At 43.8% G+C, this 13,583-nt stretch overlaps 1 protein-coding gene across 1 annotated transcript; it reads left to right on the top strand.

Annotated features, from left to right (window-relative positions):
• Window positions 1–3,163: 3,163 nt before the first annotated feature.
• si:ch211-149e23.4 lies at window positions 3,164–13,051 on the top strand. The gene is made up of 14 exons (XM_034604848.1): window positions 3,164–3,263; window positions 5,181–5,507; window positions 5,666–5,974; window positions 7,600–7,881; window positions 7,964–8,126; window positions 8,728–8,897; window positions 8,989–9,270; window positions 9,398–9,700; window positions 9,797–10,081; window positions 10,171–10,333; window positions 10,938–11,098; window positions 11,222–11,297; window positions 12,482–12,509; window positions 12,655–13,051. Exons 1-14 carry the CDS (start codon window positions 3,197–3,199, stop codon window positions 12,769–12,771), a joined length of 2,733 nt encoding a protein of 910 aa, XP_034460739.1. The 5' UTR covers window positions 3,164–3,196; the 3' UTR covers window positions 12,772–13,051.
• The last annotated feature ends 532 nt before the right edge of the window (window positions 13,052–13,583 follow it).

Raw genomic sequence — 13,583 nt, 5'->3', positions numbered from 1 at the left:
CTACGTGGACCAGACCGTCTCATTTGAGTTCAGCCTTTCGCAGTCTACGTGGCCCACGGAGGCCGCCTCCTTTCAAGGAAATGATCTACGCCCCTGAATTGCAACACAGCCAAAGACAGCTAAAGATTGGAAACGACTGGAAACAAGGGAACAGCTATAACCTGTCTGGGTCCAAAGGAGAAAAAAAAACCCTGTAAAAACACATGTTTTTCTACACCTTTTGTTTTGGTACACATTAAAAAGACATTTTAATGTTTTAAAGTGACATTTAGCGTCCGTGGAGGCAGATTCTTCACCTTAAGTTGGAGCCAATCACTGTATCCCCATTCAAGACAACTCACAACTTGAAGACGTCTAAACTCCTGCTCCTCCGTTTAGTTGATGCATCCAATTAAGATTTGCTGATGCTACGAATACTCATGTGCTGTCGTAATAAGACGAGTTTCTCTCATGATGATTTGCATTTGGAATCATGAGCTCTGAACCGCTTTGAGCTCGAAACTTGGAAATTTCCAGCCTTTTGATGCGAATCAAATGCAACATTAACGAAGCCACTGAGCTTTAAAAGCCAACAGGCTGCTGTCTGTCTTCTTTTGACACTGCATAAAACTTAATAACCAAATCCAGGCTAAGACAGAAAGTGTTAACTTTAATGTCAGAAGATGGCTGCTTGAGGAGGCTGTTCAGACACCTTGAAGCAAAGGAGCCAAAACAAGACAAATTATTTCAAAACAAAACCTGTCTGTCTCGCCAATCAAACTTTTTTTGTGTTTTCTCTCTGCGAGTGCAGACCACACACGTCCTTACAAACGTGAATGGTATTAGATTGTACTTGAAGATTTATTTAGCCCAGAGAGAAGCGCATGGTACTGATAGTTCCTTTAATTTCTCTTTGTGCACAAATGCCAGCAGTGTCACAGGCCAATTCCGGAATGTGACTCAGACTGATAGTGGCGTATCAATCAAGTGTGTGTGACAGAGTGGAATCTGTTTTGTTGATTGTGTGTGTGTGTGTGTGTGTGTGTGTGTGTGTGTGTGTGTGTGTGTGTGTGTGTGTGTGTGTGTGTGTGTGTGTGTGTGTGTGTGTGTGTGTGTGTGTGGGAGGGCTGGAGGCTTCACGATAATTCAGCTGTGAATGAATAACAGCAGGAAGAGATGGTGCAGATGATCAGTGATTTTCCCTCCTGGAGAAAGTGATGATAAGGTCCCACAGAGTTAAGTAGGTTAACACACAACCCTTCACGGGCAGGTTTGCCGGTGTTTTACTGCGCACACATTGTTACTGGCCGATCACCAACCACCTTTTTCCAGCTGTATTTCAACAAGGCCAGAGAGAAAGTGATGGCTCGATAGACAGCCCGGCGAACGGGACGCCGTTTGTACATCTGTAAAGTCTATAAATACCTGGTCTGTGAGATGTTAACAGTTCGTCATCAGTGAAATGCATTAGCTCGCAGACAGTAGGGCACACCCGGAAAAGACGGAATTTGTTCCAGACCCCTACTCCAAATTCCGCCCACCTTCGGGGAATAACCACTTCAGGTAATTTGATTAGCAGGTCCAAATTACCTCCAGCTCCATGTTCATGTGATTGCACCAGGTTTTAAGAGATAGACACAACTATGTGTCAAATGTTTGCCCCCCCAAAACCAAATGTTGCATGTAATTTCACTGATGTTCTGAACTGTGTTTTACCTTCCGGAGATATCATCGTTCGTGGTAAGAATCAAGTTGAGGGGCTAGACTGGAAGTAATCAAACGCTTTAATCTGGCTTTGATCGTCCCCACAAAAGCTCTGTCATCGATCTGTGGTGCAGAAGCTGATTTGTAAATATAGATTTGAAAAGTCCCAGTTTGATTTCCCTTCATCTTTTATTCAGTCTGTATCCAAAACAAAATAACTAAACAGAAACTCAAGGGACCAAGATATGATACTTTGGCTCCAATAACCCTCTGATACCAGTTACTCAAAACTCTTTGAAGCACTTTCAAATCTAGATTAAAGGGATAGTTCACCCAAAAATTTTAATTCACTCATTATCTACTCACCACTATGCCGATGGAGGGGTGAGGGAAGTGTTTGAGTCCACAAAACTCTTTTGGAGTTTCAGGGGTAAACCGCTTTGTAGCCATATCCAATACAACTGAAGTTAACAACAGAAAAAAACATAAAATGCCTCCATACTGCTCCTGACATTCAAATTTGACTCAAACAAGGTCATTTACACCACGTTTTTAGATAAGATAAGAAAAGGCCTCTAAGGCTTTTTTTAATGGATGTTTGTCACCAGCAGTACATTGATTGTGCTGTAGTGAGAGTGAGACACGTCACAATTTGTTCACACGCTTCAACATTTCTCACCACAGTTGCCAGTTTCATACTGATGAAGCATGAAGCCGTTACATATGTCATCAAATTGTGTTGTGCAGCATTTTTTTCTTTTTGTAATTGTCGAGTCGTAAACTGTCATTCTCCTGTGGTGTGGATGATTCAGGACTGAAACTTGATCAACTCATACAGGAAATGAGATTCACATTTTAAATGTCCTGAGTTGCTGTTTAACGCAGAGCCCTTCAACGAAAACATTCCACATTTGCTTCTCTTTGCAGTTTTTCTTCGCAGGGTGAGAAATTGTGTTCAGCAAATACATCTGACTGGAAAAAAAAAAAACAGCGTTCACTCAAAGTGAATTAGAGGAGCATTATGCAATAAAACAATACCCAGAGGTGAGTGATTTCCCAAACTGCTGGTCGTGAGCAGCAGGGAGACAGGCGGTCTCTGAGGGCCGTGCAGGGACGGGGTGGTATGAATGATGCATGGCTTTACCACTTCCCAAGGCGCCTTTCTATATGAGGTGGCTGAGTAACTGAACAGACACTTCCTGCGTGGCGACTCGGACCGTGGGCATCTGAGCAGCGAAAACCGTGAGAGACATGTAAATCTGCAGGGACTCCCCATGCACAGAGGGACAATAATGGTTTCAGAAAGCTAAAGGGAGAAGTGGTTTTACGTGCACATACCCAGTGTGCGTGTGCCTGTGTGTGTGTGTTGCAGTGAACATGCACGCACAAAGGCACATGCACATCAGTGTCAGCTGCAGAGGGTGTGTACCTACAACCTAAAACCACAGTACACACACTTTAAATGCCTTTATGTCTCACATGCACTCAGCCTATCTCACTCGATGACACCATCATGGGATGCTCGGGGCTGTTGATTTTGGGTCTCTTCATGAATGTTGCTCACTGCTTGGAAATTCTGGGTAAGTCTGCAGTGCTGCAGTCCGTCTGTGACCGTCAGCTGTTTATGAGCTTACTTTACTGGCCCTGTAGGTCTTATTTAACCTGTGGCATTTACACTAAACAGTGCAGCCATGGTTTTCCTGAGTGATTAGTCCAATTATAAATGCACACAGGCAATAAAGCCACATGCCAGATGCATTTTTAAAAACTAACTATTTCTGCAATTTATTACTGATTGCATGTTGGTTTTGTTACTCTGGCTGTCCGTTTATTATTATTATTGATCTGCAGTGTCACCTACAACCACATTAGTTCGTTTACAGCCTTTTAAAGTTAATATATGAGTGTCGTTAATGTTTTTTTTTTCATTGTGTAAGAGGACAACCCACAGCAAGATAAACTTTATTTAGATGATCCTGCTGTTTGGTTTTGGGTTGAGTCCATCTGCAGAGTCACAGTGAGGTTCCAGCTGGAGATGAAAGTTTAAATGTGTGAAAAAGCATTTTTTTGCAAAGTCGAAACTCTTTTATTTGTTTACCACTTCCCCCGATCTGCAGAGGAAAGAGTTGCTGTGTGTGTGCTTGGTGCTGTGTTTGGTGAGAGAAAGAAGACCCTGGGGCTCAGGAAATATGATGCAGTGCATGAATGCATGATTTTTTATTCTCCTCTCAGTTATTACTTTACTTGTATCCTTAAGGTGTGCCTTCTCCATGCTTGGCTGACATTTATTTTGGCAATAACCTGCAAGGGCAAATGAAGTATGAACCCACTAGGCATAATTGAACTGATAGAGCATATTTATTTCTCTCTCTCTCTCTATGTGTGTCCTTTAAAGGTTTTGGAGTGTCTCCACCTTGTTTCCGTTATGTAAAATAAAACCAACAGTGTTTCAGCCTTGAACTGTGTTTGATGCACGCAGCCTATTTTAGGCTGCAGCAGCTGGCTGTGTGTTCACTGGTTATCCACCAAGCAGTGCTGCAGCAAGCTGTCGCCATTTTACTCATCGTGCATCTAAAGCTGAATAGAAGGTCTTGGCTTCAAGCAGCTGATAGAGCAAAGTGTGTCCTCAAGTGCACTTTGATGAAGTCAGCAGAGGTAGCAGAGTGAAGGGTACTTGGTATTCACTGGAGTCTACACGCTGTCCCTTCTGCAAGTGCTAAAACCTGCCAGCTTCTATTAAATGTCCTTTTCTTTGAGGCCTTCTCTAATCGTTGCTGATTTCTCAACGGTGCGAAGGGATGAGGTTGCTGGAGTCTGGATATGGATCAGGGCGTAACTTTTGGACTGTTCTGTAATCTATGCACTGCAGAGGGGACAAGGCAGCATTTATATAAGCTGTGTCCCAGTTCATGGGCCACCTTCTTCGAGGAGGATGCGGCAGAACCGTAATGAGACAGTTTGAGACATTTTCTAATTTCATTATCCTTATAATTATCCCTCGTAGGTTTTTTGACCAAACACCTAAAACGAATGGCATTTTATAAGTTTATGTCACACAAAACTAAGATAGTGATAATAGTGAACGTTTCCTCTTAAACATCAGCACATTAGCATGGTCATTGTGACCTTGTTGACATGCTGTCATTAACGTTTCGCACTCAAAGCACTGTTAGCATTTCTTCAAACTCTTACTCTAGTGTATATTGATTATTGGAACGTTCTAATCATGATAAAATAAATGACAACCTCATGACCACTGACCCGGTTAGTCTGCCTCATCCATCACCATTTCACTTAACCAGGGAAGCACAATAGGATGTGCACAAACCCCTTTCATAGGCACAACAATGGACATTTATCAGCCGGCCGTCTGTCCTCTCAGGAACCAGAACAATCACATGTTCTCCCTGAACACATCACTGATCTGCTTGTGTTTGCAATTTCCAAAACGGCTCAGATGAATTTATGACCTCTCGTTGTGCTGTTCTGCGTCTCAGATCAGAGCGAAGAGCCGATAGAGATCAAGCAGAACGTCACGGCAGTCCTGGGAGAAGTCGTGTACCTGAGCTGCAGATACCTGGGCGACAGTGCGATCCTGAGCGCCAAGTGGATTCGTCAGATTAACTCTAAAGTTAAATCCAAGGGTCTGGCAGGATTTTCAAATGGTCAACCGTTTAACCGCGGCGACTTCTTGGAGCCGGAGTCTGTCACGAACCTCACGGTCCAGATGAAAGTGTCCAATGTGGACGTAGAGGGCGAATACATCTGTGAGTTTGAAGACGAAGAGGCATCTTATACTGACAGAGCTTTTGTCACTGTACTAGGTAAGTCAAGCCAATAATGTCTTTCATTTGTTCAGATGAGGTTATGATGTCAATGTCTGGCTCTATAGGGTCACAACTCTGGCAACACCAGTCTCATTTTAATTCATTTTCAGACACATGTGCATGGCTGACATGTTTACGTCTCAATTCGTTCACAGCTCGGCCTGATGTGCAGATCCTCGTGAATGCTGAGACCATAAACGGCACTCACTTCCAGTCTGTGTCATGCTCTGCCATCGGTGGCAGGCCCTCACCTCAGATCAGCTGGGTGGTTCCTGGCCGCGCTCCCTCAGATTACCCCTTCACTGTGAGCGTCAGCAACACAGCTCACTCGAACGGCACGTTCACTCAGCAGAGCATCCTCCGCTTCCCCACGCACCTGCAGGAAGAGGACAGCGTGACCTGTGTTGTTCAACACCCGACCCTCCCAAACCCCAAACTCACCACAGTGAGGGTGGAGACCTACAGTACGCACGTACTCAGCAGCACTTTGCATCTCTCTTGTTGTGTTTGTTGCAAGGAGGTGATAAACAGCGTTGTATCGCATCAGCAGTCAGAGTCTTGTAATCATGACTTAGCATAAACTCCACAATAACTGTCTCCTGCTGATTTTTCACGTTTACCGTCACTTCCCACTGCTCCACAAAAACACAGTGACAGACCATAAATCACAATGTGCAGTGTAATGCATTCATGTGGGGATGCGTTTCACTGGTTTTAAGCATATGGAAAAACCATAATGCAGCAATAACCTTGTAACTAATCAATCATATAATTTCATACCAAAGTGCAGTTTGCTGTTTGGTGATTGCATTGCTACTCATTCTTTTGACAAGGCAGGTTCTCACACAGTCTTGTTAAGTGGTTAAAACAAGTGCCAATTTTACACATTTTAACAAGAAAGTTCTTTCATCTCATAAAGTATTAATGATGCATGGGATCAACACATCTTAATTCCAGGCTTGCACCTTCCTTGTGGCAAATATTTGTCCACTTACACATTTTTTTGTATTAACTTTACAGCAAGCATGTAGTATGTATATTCACATTGTTTTTACATTATTTACTTTAATTTTGCACAGATCATCCCCAGATGAATGATTTTGCACTTGCATCTTGAACTCATGACAAAAAACCTATAGGCTGCCAAAAAACAGCTGGTGCAACAGTAACCTGCAAGTTGTAGACATAAAAGCTCGGTGACCATTTTTATTGAGGCTTCTATCTTTGCATGCTCTTGGTACACCACCATGCTAAGAGAGATTACATTTTGAAAGCCCCCTACCGGAAGCAACACAGTACAAGTCAAGCTGTTGAGTTGTTTCAATTGTCCTAAATTAGTTAATTTACTATTTCATTTGTTTAAAAAAAAATCTCTTTTACTGTTTATGTCCATGAGTGCAATATGTTTTTGAAAGGCCTTTGCATCCAGCTTCACTTCGGGCAGTGCAAATCGTAAAGTAAAATCCCTCCATGGATGTTCATACAGCAGGTTTAAGATTACAATCTCATTAGCATAAACCAGGCTCATTTGTCCATGATGCATTCAGAGTCCACTGAATAACTGCAGCTTAGGTAATTCTCTAACTGCTGTGGTAAAAATCCACACATAACTTTAGGTGTTAACAGATGGAAAATTCAAAGCCAAAGTGTTTAAATCGTACAAATCCTTCCCCGACAGCCGAGCTATTAAGAGCTGTTAGCTCACTCCTCTTACTCATTAGGGGAGGCTGGCTATAGCATGACACTGCAGCTTTTATGTATTTGATAATAGATTGTGATCTCTGCTGAGTCCCTGTATTAAAGCATGTGGTTGTCTCAGCTTTGGTTGGACAGCAGCTGGGCCAGACATCTGCTCTCAGCTGCAGCCCGGCCAACAGATGGGACAGGTGATAAGTCTGAGTCTCCCCAACCCAAGCAGAAGCCCCTTATGGTCTGTGTTTAGCTAACATCCAGCTCATCCGGCCCGAGCTTCCTATTAAACAAAAACACCTTGAGCCTTTCACTTGATATCTGACTTTTTTAATTCTCTGGAAAAAACATTAGAGCCTGTGAAAGAAAAACTCTTCTTGCTTTTCTTCCTGCTCTGCAGCGAGGCCAAATGTGACCATTAAAGCAGAGATGGTACAGAGAGGAGGAAATGAGTTCTGGGTGGTCTCGTGCATTTCCTCTGGAGGGAGACCCGACACTGACATCTCCTTGGCTTTGAGCAGCGATGAGGAGCTGGAAAGAGAAAACGGCACAGACTCAGACATGCAGAGAAGCTCCGTCTTCCTCCCTGCAGCAGCGTACGAGGGCCACAACGTCACCTGTGTGTTTGACCACCCCAAGTTTACACAGGTCCAGTCACGAGCCGTAACTCTGCCGACTTTTTGTGAGTACCGCCAGTGTCTGGAAAAACTCTGCTGATGCTCGTGAGGTAAAGGTTCACCACAGATATTCTGTTTGATCCACAGATTTGACTGGAGTTCGGTTGTTGAACTCGGAGACGAGAAACAACGACTTCAGTGACGACTTCAAACGCACTGAAAGTTTAGAGCTGCAGGAAGGAGAGCGTGGAGTTGTCATCGGCCTAGAGGTCGTTGGGAATCTGCGACGTTACAATATCACCTGCAAAAAGTAAGTGGGAGACTCAAAGGTGCTTTAGATATGGAAAATAATCCCATGATTTCCTGAGGGTTATCTTAACTTTTACTAATACATTTTTTCATTGAAACTTTTTTATTTTTGTTTAATTTTAGGTATTTAAATTGTCTTTCCATTTTTGCATTTGTTCCCATTTTTCTAAATTTTTACTTTAGATTTTTATATTTCAAGGAACAGACGGGCAAGTGCTCGTGTCATCAGAAAACTCGACAGAATAGCAGCTGTCAAGCACCATTTGTAGTCTAAATCAGATAAAATGGAGTTTTAGTTTTTCTCAAACAATATTAAAAACAACATGGGGGAAAAACAATTTCCTTTTCAAAGACGAGTGGTTTCAAAGACGTACTATTTGTACGTAAAGACTGCAACAAGTTCCATATCTTCTGGAGGATGTGGTAACACATTTGGTGGCGTCTAACCACAAGTGCTAGACAGCAGGAACCAGATTTAAACACATTTCCTGATCTAAATTATTGTTTATTCAATTTACACTTTTGATCATTTTGATATTGCTGAATCATTTCAAACTGAAGCTGGAATCTCTCTTTGTGCATTTGCTTGTGTGTCTCTTCAGAGATGATGGGCCCTTGCCCACAGGGTTGGAGCTGGTTGGCAGTAGCCTCACAGTTCAGGGTTCTGTGGAGTTTCAGCTTTCCGGCCTGTACGAGTGTGTCGTCTCCTACCATCATCTTAAAGCAACGCTGCAGATCAACATCACAGTTCATCCTCATGTTACTCAGCCTGGTAGGTGAATCTGTGAGTGCTTCTCTCATGGTGAATTCCCAGCATCGTATGTGATGTTAATGTGGAACCTCCTCTCCACGCTTCTCCTCAGTTCCTCCCACCATACGAGTTGATTTGCAGACTAAAGGTGGACACCGGGTGATTGAGTGCTCAGCAGCTGATGCTGTTCCTGCAGCCAACGTATCCTGGCTTCTACCAAAGGGTGTGTCTGGAGCCTCTTGGTCCAATTTCACTTCTCATAATGGAAGCCACTCTGTCAGGGGAGTTTTTCTCCTCCCTGCCTGCTCGCCCTCAGAGCTCACTGCAGAGTGTGTGATAAATCACCCGGCATTTGAGGAGCCAGAGACCAGAAGCATAACGCTGCCTCTTTGTGGTAGGTTCAACAAATCAAGCGATGGATCAGTAGTGGACACATTTGGCCATGCAAACATTGTAGATTTTAGCTACTTCTCCAACGAAACACCTCACATCCTCTAGTTGCACTTCTCTTTTCCTCACAGCTCGAACTAACATCACCATCAACTCCAGCACCGAGTGGAAAGATGGTGAACAGTTCACGAAGGTCGACTGCTCTGCAGACAGTGTTGCCTCTGCAGCAGCTATAACCTGGCATGTTGGTAACAGTGACGAGAGCATCATGGGTAACCTGTCAGAGCCTGACGTCCAGGCTGATGGTTCGGTTTCAGCCCGTAGCTCCGTTCACTTCTTGTCGTCTTTGTATGCTGGTCTGAATTTGACCTGCACGGTGGAGCATCCGAGCTTGGAGGCATCAGAGAGAAGAACAGTACACGTTCCTGTGCAGAGTACGTTACTTGTTTCTTTGAAATGTTTCTTTCTGTGACACACACACCCTTGCACAGCTGCTCATTTCCTTCCTGTCACCCTTTATTGTCTTTCAGGAGCCCCTCTGCTGAGTGTGTCTGTGGTCAGACAGCGGGACTCGCACCTCTGGCTGGGGGTGTGTGCCTGCAGAGGAGAGGCTGACGGGACAAACCTCACCTGGGTTCTTCCTGAAAATGCCAAAGGTCAAACATCCCTGCACTCAGAGTATGAGGGACGCTCCCTGAGAGCCAGGCTGACTTATCAGTTTCCTCTGGCCCTTCATGAGGGGCAGGACCTGACCTGTGTGTACCAGTTTAAACACGGGATCACAGAAAAGAGGACTGTTCACATTCCCAGATACTGTGAGTTCAAAAGTACACTTAACTCAATCCAAATGTAGAAATTCACATAAATGCATCAAAGAAACGAGGTTGAACTGACTTTCCTGCAGATATTTCCGCCGTGAGAGTCCTGAACCGCACAACTCCTCTGCTGAGCCGCTACGGTGGTGAACCCGTCATCCACAGACTAGCTCTCCAGGAAAATGATCACAACCAGAAAATACTGCTCCGAGTGGAAGGCAACGTGCCACAGTATGACCTCAGCTGCAAGAGGTGGTGTATTATTATGGTCATCATGGGGAAGCACCTGTACACACAATGAACTGCACTAAATTTAATGTTCCCATATATTAAAGGATCTGATACTGATAGAGTTAAGAATGATCAGCTAAACTGGATTGTTTGCACAACACTAATGCTGTAGCGCTTTGACGTGAATTGCAGTTAGTAGTTTGACATTTTGCTAAATATGTTAATTTGCTTTATTGATGAGTGTGACTGTAGATAAGAAGATCTACAGCCAGGAGATGGTTGGCGTAGCTTATACTGGAAACAGGAGAAACCAACTAGCTCTGTCCAAAGATAACAACATTCACCTTTAAAAGAAGCTTTAAAAATGCTCACAAATGAACAAGTTATATCAAGCTTGTTTTTTCTGTATAAAAAAAAAAAGAAGCAAAAGTGTAAAAAAATACTTTATGGGGATTTATGTGCAGGACTAGTTCTTGGCCGGGTGCAGTAAACTTCCAGACAAGAGCTTGGTATCAATCTTCTTTGCACCTGTCCGTAATGGCAATAAAGCAAATAAGCATATTTCCAACAAATGTCAAACTTTTCCTCCGAGGGCAAATTGATTTAGAAGTTACTTGTGTTTCAGGAGTGACGGCTCGCTGGTCTACATGGAGGGGCTGGCTTTGCTCTTCCCGGCAGAGCTCACGGAGCGGGACGAAGGCCTGTACACCTGCTGTGCGTCCTTCTATCACCACATGGCCACAGTCAAGATTCAAGTGGAGGTCACGAGCAAGTACAAGCAGTTTGGTAAGTGCCATGTTGCGTTTCTGCCGTCTGACTGATTTCCTCGAGACATGATCATACCAACATAATCTGTTTGATCTGTGTGATGTGTGGATTTTGTGTGATGTATCTGTGTGTGTGTTGCAGCGCTGGCCGCCATGACCTGCGTTTCTGCGGCCTTGGCCCTCATCATCATCCTCACCGTCACTCTCTGGGTGTGCTGGTGAGTTAATTGCCCCCCCGCAGATGACAGGTCGCCGCTCGGCAGGTAATGTGTTGCTGGGCAAATGAGGGCAACGCTGCCAGAGTCGTATACGAGACAAACAGGATGTGTGGATCGTTAACCCAACTAACCAAAACCCCAGTGTCGTGCAGTTATTCATAAACAGGAAGCGATGTGGCTGTAGCAGACAGGTGCCGCCGCAGCCCTCATCGTAGACAGGTAGAAAATGTTCCTTCAGTCTGAGTGAACAACAGATTTATATCTCCAGTTTGCTGTCTGGCTTTTAGCAGTGTTACTTCTGCACTTGACTGCTGTTGGTTGGCCCGTTATCATCGAAGCCCCTTTGCCAAAGCAAAGTTGAAGGGTTCAAGAAGTCCACATTAGTATAATGAAACTCGAGCTGCCGATCGTCAATGAAAAAGAAAAGCCACAAAACCATCTCTTAATCTCAATGGTGCTGGAAAATATCCGTGAGTCACACGTCTTTTACAACTGATGTGGGAAATCTGTCACGATGCTCGAGCTGCTTTATGGCGTCTGCCTGCAGACTTTTCCACATTTCCACGTTCGACGCCAAAATCGGAACTATTCCCAGGAATGTTTGTGAGGATCAGATCAGGCCTGTGAATGAAGCTGGTGGTTCAGAGGCTACTTCAATAGGCCTGCCTCTGTGGTCAGAACATTTGGTCAAGGTGCCATTGGTTGACGGACCCTCTGTCCCATTATGCCTTGCTCCAGTGGGAGGGTCCTGTCCTGTCAGGCTAATTCGGGAAGGTCAGTCGCGCAGCGTACAACAAGAATACACATGAAAACATGACTCCCCGGGAGAGACGCTATTTTGGGACCGATGTGGACCCCGACTCCCCCCTCCCGTCCACTAGCGGGGACACATTTTTGAAAACAGCAGGTCTTCATTGAATCGATGTCGATAGGGTCATAACGTACAAAGCGAGCTGCTGCTTCTGACATCAGAGATCAATGATGAGGACTCGAGTCCCCTCTCCTCTGCATCAATATTCCTGTCACATAATGTATTAGCACCTGCAACATGTCTACTTGAACTGTGTCCGATTGAGCCACAGTGTCATCTAGTGGTGATGTCCAACTTCCTCATAAAAAAAACAATAAATCCAAACAGGTCTTTTCAGACGACTAATACAAGCTTTTTTTGTTTTGTTTTGCAGCACAAGAAATAGGAGAAATCCAAATAAGGTACAATTACATCTTGTTATAATTTAAATTTACAAATTTTCACTTTAATTTCACCTTGTCATCTCTGATTTTGCCCCTTTATTCAAATCAGGAACCTAAAATAACCTCTGCTCCTCTTGGTCTTACCTCCTTCTCTTAAATTCAGGGGCAGGAGCTCGGCTCTCCTGCAGTGAAGAAGCCAGCGATGGTAGAAAAGAACAGCAAGGAATATACTCAGCTGCTCAAGTACTCCATCATCATTGATGTGAGGAGTGCGGTGTGAGGAGGAGAGTGAAGGTGGTTTGTTTTTTAATACAGCGTTCAGCTTTACATGATATGAAGGCTTCACCGCACTGCAGCACTGTTTATGAGTTCAATGTGTTTTATATGTGACTGAACTTAAGTGAATCCACAGTTTTTGTTCTTTTTAAAGTTCTTAAGTTGCCATTGATTTTTAAAAGCATTACTTTTTGCACTTTTTCATGTTATACTTGAATTTTGTTCTCGTTTTCTATGCACGTTGTTTTCTCAGGTATTTGACAATAAAATCATGTATAAATATATTGTTTGTGTTTGTAACCATGTGACTGCACCATAACAAACACGTCCAGACGGCCGACACCCTTCTTACTCACCATCTGCCCTTGTGTAATCTTTGGTCGACTGATTCAGTGAGGACATCTGCTGTCACCAGAGTAATTCTATAAATAAAATTCTGATGCCGGATGACAGCAGACTGGACCCACAGCCCCCCCACATAAGGCCACAGTGCCGTTACGCCCTCTAGTGGCAGTTGAATATGCACACAGCTGAGTGAATCAGTTTTTAGCCACAGCACAAATTTCATTTTGGAATTCTCTCAGATGTTCTGTTATTTCTCTGCCTTCAAAGTTTATTAAAATAATATCAATGCTGTAGTGTCACATTAATCCCTCCTTGTTATTACTGCTTAAAAATGAGCATACACACTGGAGGGGCTGTGGGTGGGTGACTTCACCTATATTCTTTTAACCTAACGTGAGATTAGAAGGGTTTGGATATTAACTTCACTTTAGAACTGGCATTTTAGCATATTGGGTGTAAATCCGGAGAATT

This window comes from Hippoglossus hippoglossus, chromosome 13, assembly GCF_009819705.1.
Source record: "Hippoglossus hippoglossus isolate fHipHip1 chromosome 13, fHipHip1.pri, whole genome shotgun sequence".
In the NCBI taxonomy this organism is placed as follows: Eukaryota; Metazoa; Chordata; class Actinopteri; order Pleuronectiformes; family Pleuronectidae; genus Hippoglossus; species Hippoglossus hippoglossus.
Note: the sequence above shows the minus strand (reverse complement) of the source record. Positions and strands in the feature narration are given on the sequence as shown.